The sequence below is a fragment of the Globicephala melas genome, chromosome 8 (genome assembly GCF_963455315.2).
Source record: "Globicephala melas chromosome 8, mGloMel1.2, whole genome shotgun sequence".
Classification (NCBI taxonomy): domain Eukaryota; kingdom Metazoa; phylum Chordata; class Mammalia; order Artiodactyla; family Delphinidae; genus Globicephala; species Globicephala melas.
The window spans coordinates 24,955,303-24,969,288 of record NC_083321.1 but is presented as its reverse complement, the minus strand read 5'-3'; the positions used below and the strand labels follow the sequence as shown (position 1 = coordinate 24,969,288).

The 13,986-nt window shown below is 36.8% G+C and overlaps 1 protein-coding gene across 2 annotated transcripts in view; it reads left to right on the top strand.

The window, feature by feature from the left end:
* HIPK3 (homeodomain interacting protein kinase 3) overlaps window positions 1-13,986 on the top strand; it is a 96,129-nt gene that overhangs the window by 58,152 nt on the left and 23,991 nt on the right. For both annotated transcript variants that reach the window (XM_030864772.3, XM_030864768.3), the window contains exon 3: window positions 11,826-11,949. In XM_030864772.3, coding sequence (XP_030720632.1) covers window positions 11,826-11,949 — 124 coding nt within the window. The remainder of the gene's footprint in view (window positions 1-11,825; window positions 11,950-13,986) is intronic.

Below are 13,986 nucleotides of genomic sequence, written 5' to 3'. Positions count from 1 at the left end.
TAAAAGTCTGATAGTTTTAGTAATCCTAGGAATTATTTATTTTAACACGTAGTAGTTAAAGCATTGATCCTGAAGCCATAAAACCTGGCTTTAAATCCCAGCTGCTCATCACACTAGCTGTATGACCCTTAGGCAAGTTGCTTATCCTTGTGTCTGTTTCTTTATCTATTAAAATGATTGGTATGAATATCAAATGGGTTAATATTTATAAAGTGCTTAGAGCATTGCCTGGTTCATAGTGCTGGGTAACTGCTTGTTGTTACTGCTGTTATTATATTTATTTTAAAGGATTTATACAGAATGAAAAGTAGATTTAAAAAATGGCAGTGAAATATTTTTTTCATTTGATTGTCCTAGAGATCTAAAGACCAGTTGACCTCAAAAAAGGCATAGAACTATTAGGTCAGTTAGTATTTTCTTATTCTGTGGAAAATAAAACTAGAACATAACTTTAATTGAATTGTTAAAAAATACCTTCGGTTTCAGTTTCTAGGTTTTCTGTTAGTTTGACTTTCTGTGTTTCTTTCAGTTACACGATTTTATAATTGAGATGGTATGGTGTAGAGAAAGGCTTTTGGAATAAGGCATTTGAAATCTCATTTCCATCCGTCTCTGGCTAACTTTGGGTAGTGTATCAGTTATCTGTTGCTGTGTGACAACTCCAAAACTTAGTTGCTTCAAAAACGATTTCTCATGATTTTGTGGACTAACTGTACTCAATTGAGGGGTTCTTCTGTTTTACGTGGAACATTTTGTTTACCAGCATTTTTGATCTCGGAACAGAACAACAATGCTGAAATCTGTTTTTAGAACATTTTATTTAAATGAGCTAATGTGTTAAAAGTTATTTCTGTGATGCCTGGCCATTGTTAAAACTCAGGAAATGGTGTTGATTTTTATTTAATAGTCAAGACAATTCAACTCTCCCAAATGTAAAGTGGCTAGCATGTAAAAAAGGTCTTGGTTGATACTTGTTTGGCTCATGTGTTTGAGTTAACAAAGCTATTCACAGCAGAACACTAACAGCTTCCACTGGTTGATCAATTCAGTGAACAAATTAATGAGTGAATGCCTACTATATGCCAGACAGTGTTCTCAGTGCTGGGAATATAGCATTGAAAGAATTAAAGCTCTTTCCCTCACGGGTTTTATATTTAGTGGGGGAGGGGAAAACAGATAATCAGCAAACATATATATCAGTTGGTGGCAAGTGCTATAGAGAACACTAAAGCAGGATAAAGGAGGAGAGGTAAGTATATGTGCTGGTGGGGGTTTACCCTTCTGTTTAAGGTGGTCAGGGAATGCCTTTCTAATAAGATCTTTGGGCAGAAACACAAAGTAAGAGTGAGGGGATCAAGTCCTGCTGTTCCCACTGCCTGGAACCTTCTTCTAGATAAATGTAAAGGTTTTGAGGCAGCAACTATGGTTAGAGACAGTAAGGAGGCCAGTGTAGGTGGATGAGAGCAAACAAATGGGATGATGGTGGGAAATACTAGATACGGCTGCGGGCTGAATCACGTATGACCTTGGAGGCCATTGTGAGGAATCTGACTTTACTGTGAGATGGGAAGAAGCTCTTGGGAGGTTTTGAGCAGAAGAGTGATGCGGTCTGACTTGTGTACTAAACGGATCACTCTGGTTGCTAAGTTGAGAGTAGATGGTAGAGGACGGGGCAGAAGCAAGAACAGTTGGGGAGCGTGCAACGAGAGATGCTGGTGGCTTGGACTGGGGTTGTAGCAGTAAAGGTAAAGCAAAATGGTCAAATTCTGCATCTGTTTTGCAGATAAAGTCAATGGGATTTGCCGATAAATGTGTGGGAAGTGAGAGAAAGAGGAGAGTCAAATTTGATTCTCACACAAATTATGGGCCTAAGAAACTAGGAGGATAGAGTTGTCATTCCTGAGATGGGGAAGGCTGGAGGAGGAGTGTGTTGGAGGGAATTATGAAGATGTTTTGAACATGTTTGGTTTGAGATATCTAGTTGACACTCAGTAAGAGATGTTGAGTAGACAGTTGGATACGTAAGTCTGGAGTTGGGGAGAGAGGTCTGGGTTGGAGAGACACATTTGGGTTTTAAGAATAGAGGTGGTATTTAAAACTGTGTGATTGGATGAGATCACCTAAGGGAAGTGAATGTAGTTAGAGAAGATAGGCATCCAAAGACTGAGCCTTGGGGCACCCCAGAATTTAAAGGTTGTGGAAATGCGATGGAACTGGAAAGGAATCTGAGAAGGAACTGCAGGTGAGGTAAAGAGGAGAGCAGAGTGGTGCCCTGGCAGTCAGTTGCATACTGTTTAAAGCAGGAGAACACAACTGTGTCAAATGCTGCAAGTCAAATAAATCAAGGATGTGGCAATGCAGTGGCTGATGGTGACTTTGACAAGAGCTATTTTGGTGGAATGATGGGGTAATGAAAGCCTGATTAGAGTGAGTTCAAGAAAGGGGCAGAATTGGAGGCAGCTTTTCTTAACAGTGCTTTCAAGAAGGACTGGTGTAAGAGGGAATAGAGAAATGGGTGATGGCTGAAGGAGAGTATATAAACAAGAAAGTGTTTTCTTTTTTTTTTTCAAAATGGGAGATATGGGATAGTTATATATATATGTAGAGAGAAGGAGGGAGAGGGAGAGAGAGGTTGGTGATGAGAAAGAGTGGGAAATTGGTGGAGTGATGTACTTCAGTAAGTGAGCATGGGTGCCTTAGATAGAAGCACTGACAGATGCAAGTGGGCTAGTAGATGTGGTGGCGAGAATGTGGAAGTTTCTTTCAAATCCCCCCCTGCCCCCAGTAAAGTTGGATGCAAGGACAAGAGTCAGGAGTGAGGATGAGGGAGGAGGTGATGGTTTGAGAAGAGAGGAGGTGTGAATTAGGACAGTGGGAGTATGAATAAATTAAGAGAATGTATATACTGTTTTACATTTTACATAGAATCTTTTACTTAGTCCTTTGGATAATTTTCAGAGCATGCTACATCAGTAAAACCGCATTTTAAAAATGAAAATACTAAGGCTCAGGTAAATTACTTGCTATTAGAGCGATTGCTAGGTGTCTGTTGAGTGTTTAAAATCTAGCTCTATTTAGATGATTTGCATTATTTGAAGTCAGTGCTTCCTTACCAGACTCGCAAGATTTGTCTTCCCAGAACATTCTGCAGAGATTTTTAAGTACCACTATAGCAAAACATTCTTATGAATGTTTTTACCCCAGAATTTACCCATGACCTGTGGTTGACCCCCAAATGAGAGATCACATGTTGTGCCATTCCATTTGTATGACATGTCCAGAACAGGCAGATCTAAAGAGACAAAAAAAAAAAGACGAAAAAGAGACAAGAAAAAGAGAGACAGAACTAAAGCGACAAAGTAGATTTGTGGTGGCCTAGGGATGGAGGAGTTTGGGAGAAATGGGGAGTGACTGGTAATGGATATAGGGTTCCTTTTGATGGTGATGAAAATGTTCTAAAATGGATTGCGTTAATGGTTGCATAATTCTGTGAATATACTAAAAACTATTGATTGTACCATTTGAATGGGTGAATTGTATGGTATGTGAATTATGTCTTAATAAAACTGTTATTATAAGAAATGCCTTCTGCATCACCTACCTCAAGAGAAGACTGCTCTGATTTTATTATTTTTATCTTTATTGAGTTTACCATTTATTTACCTTTTCCAAGTTTGTGCTGCATTTCTCTGGTATCTTCTTTTTTTTTTTTTTTTTAACATCTTTATTGGAGTATAATTGCTTTACAGTGGTGTGTTAGTTTCTGCTTTATAACAAAGTGAATCAGTTATACATATACATATGTTCCCATATCTCTTCCCTCTTGCATCTCCCTCCCTGCCACCCTCCCTATCCCACCCCTCTAGGTGGTCACAAAGCACCGAGCTGATCTCCCTGTGCTATGCGGCTGATTCCCACTAGCTATCTATTTTACGTTTGGTAGTGTATATATGTCCATGCCACTCTCTCACTTTGTCACAGCTTACCCTTCCCCCTCTCCATATCCTCAAGTCCATTCTCTAGTAGGTCTGTGTCTTTTTTTTTTTTTAACATCTTTATTGGGGTATAATTGCTTTACAATGGTGTGTTAGTTTCTGCTTTATAACAAAGTGAATCAGTCATACATAAACATATGTTCCCATATGTCTTCCCTCTTGCGTCTCCCTCCCTCCCACCCTCCGTATCCCACCCCTCCAGGCTGTCACAAAGCACCGAGCCAATATCCCTGTGCCATGCAGCTGCTTCCCACTAGCTATCTACCTTACTACGTTTGTTAGTGTGTATATGTCCATGACTCTCTCTCGCCGTCACAGCTCACCCTTCCCCCTCCCCATAACCTCAAGTCTGTTCTCTAGGAGGTCTGCGTCTTTATTCCTGCCTTACCCCTAGGTTCTTCATGACATTTTTTTTTTCTTAAATTCCATATATATGTGTTAGCATACGGTATTTGTCTTTTTCTTTCTGACTTACTTCACTCTGTATGACAGACTCTAGGTCTATCCACCTCATTACAAATAGCTCAATTTCGTTTCTTTTTATGGCTGAGTAATATTCCATTGTATATATGTGCCACATCTTCTTTATCCATTCATCCGATGATGGGCACTTAGGTTGTTTCCATCTCCGGGCTATTGTAAATAGAGCTGCAATGAACATTTTGGTACATGACTCTTTTTGAATTTTGGTTTTCTCAGGGTATATGCCCAGTAGTGGGATTGCTGGGTCATATGGTAGTTCTATTTGTAGTTTTTTAAGGAACCTCCATTCTGTTCTCCATAGTGGCTGAACCAATTCACATTCCCACCAGCAGTGCAAGAGTGTTCCCTTTTCTCCACACCCTTTCCAGCATTTATTGTTTCTAGATTTTTTGATGATGGCCATTCTGACTGGTGTGAGATGATATCTCATTGTAGTTTTGATTTGCATTTCTCTAATGATTAATGATGTTGAGCATTCTTTCATGTGTTTGTTGGCAGTCTGTATATCTTTTTTGGAGAAATGTCTATTTAGATCTTCTGCCCATTTTTGGATTGGGTTGTTTGTTCTTTTGTTATTGAGCTGCATGAGCTGCTGTAAATTTTGGAGATTAATCCTTTGTCGGTTGCTTCATTTGCAAATATTTTCTCCCATTCTGAGGGTTGTCTTTTGGTCTTGTTTATGGTTTCCTTTGTTGTGCAAAAGCTTTGAAGTTTCATTAGGTCCCATTTGTTTATTTTTGTTTTTATTTCCATTACTCTAGGAGGTGGGTCAGAAAGGATCTTGCTGTGATTTATGTCATAGAGTGTTCTGCCTATGTTTTCCTCTAAGAGTTTGATAGTTTCTGGCCTTATATTTAGGTCTTTAATTCATTTTGAGCTTATTTTTGTGTATTGTGTTAGGGAGTGATCTAATCTCATACTTTTAAAAGTACCTGTCCAGTTTTCCCAGCACCACTTATTGAAGAGGCTGTCTTTTCTCCACTGTATATTCTTGCCTCCTTTATCAAAGATAAGGTGACCATATGTGCATGGGTTTATCTCTGGGCTTTCTATCCTGTTCCATTGATCTATATCTCTGTTTTTGGGCCAGTACCATACTGTCTTGGTTACTGTAGCTTTGTAGTATAGTCTGAAGTCAGGGACCCTGATTCCTCCAGCTCCATTTTTTGTTCTCAAGATTGCTTTGGCTATTCGGAGTCTTTTGTGTTTCCATACAAATTGTGAAATTTTTTGTTCTAGTTCTGTGAAAAATGCCAGTGGTAGTTTGATAGGGATTGCATTGAATCTGTAGATTGCTTTGGGTAGTAGAGTCATTTTCACAGTATTGATTCTTCCAATCCAAGAACATGATATATCTCTCCATCTATATGTATCATCTTTAATTTCTTTCATCACTGTCTTATAATTTTCTGCATACAGGTCTTTTGTCTCCTTAGGTAGGTTTATTCCTAGATATTTTATTCTTTTTGTTGCAGTGGTAAGTGGGAGTGTTTTCTTAATTTCACTTTCAGATTTTTCATCATTAGTGTACAGGAATGCCAGAGATTTCTGTGCATTAATTTTGTATCCTGCTACTTTACCAAATTCATTGATTAGCTCTAGTAGTTTTCTGGTAGCATCTTTGGGATTCTCTATGTATAGTATCATGTCATCTGCAAACAGTGACCCCATGCACTGTGAAAATCAATGGATAACTTCACAGTCAGGGCCCTATATCTGCGCTTCCACCTCTAGGGACTCAGTAACCACAGATCCTGCAGTGCCATAGTGCACATCTATGGAAAACATTCACCTATGAGTAACACACACACACACACACACACACACACACACACGCACATGCACAGGTTTCAACTTTGTTGTGTTTATTCTCGTGGCCACTCATCCTTGACTTGTGCGTGCATACCTATTTGAACAGTAATGTAACAGGTAACTCCCATCACTTGTGTTCTACTTTTCTACTGACCATTCAGACTTAGTTCCTGATTGACCCTAGGGTTTGTAATTATGTTTACAACTTCAGAAAAATAGAAAGTCCCTCACTGATCAACAGGGAGTGTATGAAAGGAAAATTGACCCATTCTGACTCAGGGCAACATTTCCTGGTTTTGAAAGACACACACCCACTCGGTAGTGCTTACATATGTCCAAGTACTGATCCACTGAAGTTGGGGTTGCTTTCTTTCTTGGTACCAAACTTTGCGTTCTTAAAATACTTCGCCATCTACCTATTTATGCTATAGATTTGTAGTAATAGACAATTTCCAAACGTTTGAACCTTATCTCAATCGTGGGGCTCACACATTCTTTCTGGTATCTTCTTGTCAAAAGTAGAGAGAAGCATGTAGCTATACACTTGTATGTAGAGGGGTATCATCAAGAGAAGCCTGGATAGCTGTACCTTTCATTTTTACTGAGTGACATTTCTGACAGAATCATCAGAATCTGGCCCTTAGTTTTGTCATTTCAGAAATTATTTGATCAGTGTCCTAGACTTGACCAGCCCTGGGTTCTGTCACTAGATTCTCAAGAAACTGAAATGTATCAGCATTATGCTAGTTTTTTAACTTTAATGAGAAACGTTAGGCAGACTAAATAATCAAGTTGGCCTAAGCATTCTCTGTATTTGAAAAAATAAGTTAGGAGTCATATTATGATCACTGTTTTCTTGATGGCCATGAAATCATCACATGAGTTCATAGTTTAATGGCATTTGCAGGGATAACCCAGGGCATCTTTCTCTTATAAGAATATAATTGTTCCTAGAATTTGACATATTGAGTTCCTGAACTGAGACATCCCTTTTCCTAACACGGCTAGGTTTCTCTGACAGTGATTGAATTTTCAGCTTAAAAAAGTAAATAAAAATGAAATAAAGTAACTCCACTAATAGTTATCTTCTTCTCTGAGTGATGGTATTTCACTGTTCTTAATTGAACCATCTCCTGCTAACATTCTTTTTGAGTTCTCTAGCAAAAGACGCACAAACCATTCAGAGTTCAGTTTACCCACTTAAAAAAAAATTTTTTTTAGCTTCTCCACTTTACCTGTATGTTATATCAGTGTTTCAAGGTTTTAGAAAAGTAAAAAAAGATTTGGTCTTAATGAATATTGATAAATTTTATTAAAGGCATATGGCAAAAAAAGGAAACATGGCATTTTATATATAGATTGCCTTTGTTACCATATAACCTAAATTTTTGAGTTGGTTTGTGGATTTGACACTTGCCTTCTAATTGTGAGTTATTATTTATAGAGTGGTGAACAACAGGTTTAGTTATACTCTCTGTCCAATGACCATGTTTAATGTGTGCCTTGCCTGTCTACAAAAGTACAAATGATATCTGTTCCCTGCTATATCCTTAGCACCACCACGTTATAGCTGCTCAGAGGGGAGTTAAGTTAGATGAGAAAAGATGTAGAAGAATTTCCTTTAGGTGTAGAACAAAAGATTTATTTTAAGAGTGGTCCATAAATTAGAATTTCTGCTGTGGTCATTTATATACAAAAGTATATTTAGCCCAGAGGAATAATTTGAGAGCCAATTAAGATACAACCAGAAAACTAAGCTTTATTCATTACTGACAGATGGATATATTATTCTTTAGTGCATAATTTGATTTTAAAAGTTTATTTATTGTAAGACTGGCCAGCAGAGCTCTGACAGCTCTGGCAGTTTCATCTAGATTGTAAATGCTTAACGGTATTGCTTTCCTACCTTTTTACATGTGATGATACATATAGAAAATATAATGTTTTATGGCATGCCACGGTAAGCTGGAGAGAATTTAGGCACGTTTGACTCAGACTTGGTGAAGAAATTTATTACATTTTCTTTATGATATGTAGTATTATAAAATAAAATACAAAAGCTTTTGGGAAGATAGTTGTGGCAGCCTTGGAATTGTGCCATTCGGATCCACTTCAAGAGAACCTCCTGTGAAGAGCAGTTAACTGACAGCCTCCAGCTGTTGTGCCTTTAGGTAATGCATCAGTGCTCAGCAGAGGCCCCTTTGCTGCTGGGCTGCTCTCAGCCAGTGACCAAACACAGTGGGGGTCCTAGAGCTGCGCTGTTCTAGTTTGATGGGGAACTAGCCTAGCAGATAATTTTTGCCTTGGGGACACCCCATTGACCCTGCCAAGATTTTCTCTTAACAGCACTGCTGTTGGAGGTTCTTTCCACCCAATTCTTCCTTTGCACCTCTTTCACAGGTGTCAGAACTGCTCAAGGTCTGAAGCTCTCTTCACCTATTCCTTCTTCCTGTCCCTGTGTATCCTTCAGAGACATTTTTCTGAAGAAATTTCTTGCACGTCTTGTCTGCTTCTCAGAGGACTTAAACTGATGCAATAATACATAATGAATTTGTACAAAACTTGCAGTTAAAATTCTTTCATTTTTTAAAATGAGAAAGTTGAGTTTGCTTACATAAATACAACTTTTGAATCTTAGATTTGTATTTGAAGTGGTTTTATACAATTCCTAGTCAAGAGTTTGAAAAAATAACTCTATATTCTTGTCACTGTCACCTAGAAACTTGGCTCATTCATTAAATGGTAACAAATGGCAGAAGGAATTCATCACTCTTTGTCTAGTTGACAGAAACTCTTCTTAATTGTTAACCAGATTTCAAATAATTTTGGTCTCTTTAAGTTGAGTATCCTAGATACTATCATTTTGTTAATTTTCTTTCATTACCAAATGCAATGTTGAAGTTTTCTACAGTAGCCAATTTCAAGACCCATGAATTTTTTATATTAATTATTTCAAAATAATCATAAAGCTCTTATACACAGCTATAGCTCAGTCTTATTAATAAGTCTTCAGGATTCAAAGTAGTACATGATTAAGTATCACTAGTGAATCTCATTTACTCCATATTTTTGAAACAGGCTGCCTTTTGCTTTGAACCTTTTAAAGTACAGATTAGTATATACCCTTTATAAACTCTTGTGTCCATTTCTCTTTCTTTCTGTCTAGACTTCTGTTCTTTGAGGCCTAGTTCAAACCCACATTTCACACTGACGCTTTCTTTCCTTTGTGTGAATCAACCTGTGTTGGCATGACTTATCTGAGAAATGTTTACTGAGTGCATATTCTCTGCTACGTTCTGCGTATAAAATAGTGAACAAAAAAGGATATCTCTCTATATTGTGAATATATAAGATTGATAATTTAGTGTAACCTATTTTTTTCTCTTTTTACAATATAGTTTAGCATTTGCTTATAGCTGAATATAACTCGTGTGTACATCTACACACTTGCTGAGTATTTTGTCAAAAGAATGAAGAACTTTTATAACTATGTTTTAAGGTTCTTTTATGCCTCATAATATCTCCCCATGACACTTGTTTTTCACAAGTACTTGTGCATTAAGAGCCTACTGAATCTTAAGTATTAATTATAGCAGAGGTGTTTAGGAGTAGAGAGTCACTGGACAGATCCCAAATCTATGGTAGAAAACAATTTGTTTATTATCCTTTGAACTTATTCTGATCAGAAGAGCTGTAGGGAGGAGATGGAATAGTTTTCCCATTGAGTCTAGTGCTTTGGTTCTTCAGTTTGGCCATGTATTGGAATCACCTGGGGAGCTTTAAAAACTACTGATGCCTACCTCCCATCCCCAGAGTTTCTGATTTAATTGGTATGGGGTGTGGCCAGGACAAAGGGATTGTAATGTGCAGCCAAGATTGAGAACCACCGCATTAGGAGATAGTGACAATCAGCACTCTCAGTTAAAAAAAGTTAGCAGAAGGCTTATTTTCTTAAACTGTATAAAATATACACTGAGAGAGCCTGGGAACAGTGCCATCCCAATAGTAACGAGGACCCATAGCTCATTGAGGGAGTTCCGACTGGTCAAGTCTGGGAAAATTAGAGCATCAAAATAAGTAATTATAGTAATGGATTATAACCCATTGAATAAAATAGGAATCCATTATACTTACATAGGTAAATACATGAATAAATTGAAATTGGATTATTTGTACAGTCTCAAATTGAAACTCCACAAAATGCTTCATTACAGAGGGGAAAGGAGAAACTTGATAGTGGAGAAATCTAGCAGATACCATGTTAAATAGTCAGAGTGAATATTATCAGTAGTGGAGCAAATCAAAATTTTGTACCACCTGATAGCATATAATGAGAAAAAAACGCCATCACTTTTTAAACAGTTCTCCCAAAGATCTATAACCTTCATCTAATTACAAGAAAACATCAGACAGACCCATACTGAGGGACATTCAACAAATAACTGACCTGTAATATCTTATGCCAGGGTCATAGCAATCAAGGAAAGACTTGAGGGACTATTCGATATTGGAAAAGACTGAAAGGGATATGACAGCTAAATGCAGTGCATGATTCGGAATTGGATTCTTTTTCATAAAGGACGTTATCAGTGTAATTGGCCAAACTTGCAGTCCGAGGCTTAGATGGTGGAGATGTATCAGTATTTGTTTCCTGATTTTGATGATTGTATTGTGATTATGTAGGAGAATATTCTTGTTTGTAGGAAATACGAAGCATGCCATTATTTGGCAAATTACTCTCAAGTGGGTTAGGAAAAAGTATTTATTGTACTGTTCTTATAACTTCTCTGTAAGTTTGAGACTGTGCAGGATAACTATGATTGTATGACTTTGTATATAGAGAACTCTTAGAATGTTAATTTTCTTATGGAAAAGTCATGTGAAGTAGCAACACAATTTATCGGGGAATTGTATCTTTCATGAAATAATTTTCCAAATAATCAAAGCTCTTCAAGTGGTAAAGTGCTTTTTTAACTGTTTTGATGTATCCTGTACTTTCTGCCTTTTAAGGCTGAATATATTGAACTTGGTCTTATCTGTTTTGGATAACAAATAGCCCAGTTTTTATTATTATCTTCTGAAGTAATACCCACGTCTAGATCCATGGTTAGCCTTTGGGGTTTTGTTTTGTTTTGTTTGGGTCTTATCTTCTGGTGTCTGGCTTTAAGTTCTGTTGGTGTCATGGTGCATGTATTTTTAATTTGTCAGTTCTCTTTCTAGTGTGTTATTTCTAATCTCCTGTAGTCTCAAAAACAAGATCTATGCTTTTCCTTTTTTTACTGTCATGTTAGTAAAACTCGGATTAAGTATAGATATTTTATCATAGCAATGTTGTACTCATAGCACCCCTTGAAGTTTAATTCAGGATTATGGCTAGGTTTCAACAAGTTCTGGAAAATGAAGAATTACTGTAAATAGTAGATGATTTCGCTCTCATTTTACAAACTTCTCTGAGAATATCAGATGAATTGGATAATTTTAAAAGAAAACCGCTGATTGATTGATTGATTATTATTATTTTTTTTTAAATTTCAGAGCTCCAGAGATTATATTGGGATTGCCATTTTGTGAAGCCATAGACATGTGGTCACTGGGATGCGTGATTGCAGAATTATTCCTTGGATGGCCTCTCTACCCAGGAGCCTTGGAGTATGACCAGGTAATAGAACTGTTGTGATAACCCAGTAGAATTGGTAGAATGTAAAGAAAAATAATAGACTTACAGGAATGCATTTTCCCAGGTATACAATACATGTGAGACTCCTTTTAGAATAAATTGGCAAAACCTTGGATCTAACGGAATTTAAATTCAGGACTCAAAACAAAACTTGATTTTTAAAGTGTTTTCATAAACAAGGGTATAATCCACAGGCCTGAAAACCTTTTGGGAGAATTTTTTTGGTACCATTTTTATATTATAGATATATAAAGGGCTGGACTGTGTCCATTTAAATAATAGTGCTTTGCTTGGGTGACAGACATCACTTGGGTGATGACAGCTGAAATGTCAGCCTCTCCCAAGGAATAAAAGTCATCATAGCTACTGGTCTTGAACCAACAGCCTTTACTGGTCTTAAGTACCTCAGTCACCCTAACCCTCTTTAGTATTTTTAGCTGTTTTTGGTGGTGCTAAAAGTCTAGCTTAACATTGAAATGACTCTCAATAAAATCCAGCAAATCACCTCCCTACACACTTTTCATGGTAGTTTTCAGGTGTGTTCATTAGTCTCTCTAAGCTACTAGACAGTGTTGTTTGCTATTTACTTGGTTTTTAATATTAAGATTCTTTTTTGGGTAATTGTTATCTTCTTCACTGTTATTTGAAAGTTTCATAGCATCTCCCTTATTAGAGATATATATATATATACTCATATTTTAGTAGAAAATGTTAGAATGAACAGTGGTTACATATATTTTGTCTGGCTTATATTTTTATTTAAATGTTATACTATTTAACTTTCAAACATGAAAAAAAATAGAAAGAACATTTTACAGCACACATAACTTGTAGCAAAATGCCTGATTTCTAAGATTTAGCTTTCTGTATAAAAGGGGATACGAGAGGTAGTTAATTTAGTGACTTAAATGTTGCTGAGACGACCCTAAAAGTCATTTAATATTAATTATTAAATTAGATGTTATCATTAACTTTAATCTTATCCTCTTCCAATGACTTTCTACCCATAAAATTTCTCTGTTAGGCCAGGTGTTTTTTATTCTCTACTTTCCCCCTCCATGTTGAGCATACCTCTTAAAATACCATTTCTATAAAAATTTCCATACATTCTAGTTTCCTTCATCTTTTTACCCAATCATTAACTTTGATGCAGGTGCCAAACTGTTACTAGTTTTGAAAGAGTTAGTGATCTAGTTGGAGAGTCCCATAATCCCTTAGCTGCTGAAGTACTGAGGTACCTGTCAAATTGTAGAAATATACCTTTGGCTTTGTGGACCACAGTTTATGACATGCATAGTACTCTGGAGCAGGACACCATCTAGTGGCAATATAAAGGTCAGTTTGCTGTTGTACTCTGGATTTGGACTTTACAGTTCTAGTGTTGGACAACTAACGTTGATACTGAAAAGGACCCTACAGATTATCTAGTTACTACCCCTTCACATTTTATAAAGGAGAAAACTGAGGCCCGGAAAAATGAAATGACTTGTCAAAAGTTACAATGGTAATTTAACACAAAGTCCTGACCAAAGCTCAGTTTTTCTAAAATCTGTAATAGATTTCTTTTTTTTTTCTAAACTGGGAGGTGTTATCTGATCCAGATTCACAATATTTTCGGAATGTATATTACTTTAATTCCAAATGGGTACAGTAATTGAAAAAAGTTAATAGCATACAGCATCAATAGCCACACGGTTATCAATTCAGTGTTTTAAAGGGTATTTTCCAAAATATATGAATACAAACAAATAAGAGTGATGTGTTTTTTGGTTCCAATCTTGGACTTCATACTCATTTTCAAATATGCTTGCTGTAGAGGTTTTGATAAATGTCTGTTTTCAAGATAAGGGCTATCCCTTTATTCCTAATTTTAAGTTTTTTTTTTTAAGGAATTTTGCCCTTTTAAAAAAAATTTATTTATTTATTCATTCATTCATTCATTTATGGCTGTGTTGGCACTTTGTTTCTGTGCGAGGGCTTTCTCTAGTCGCGGCAAGCGGGGGCCACTCTTCATCGCGG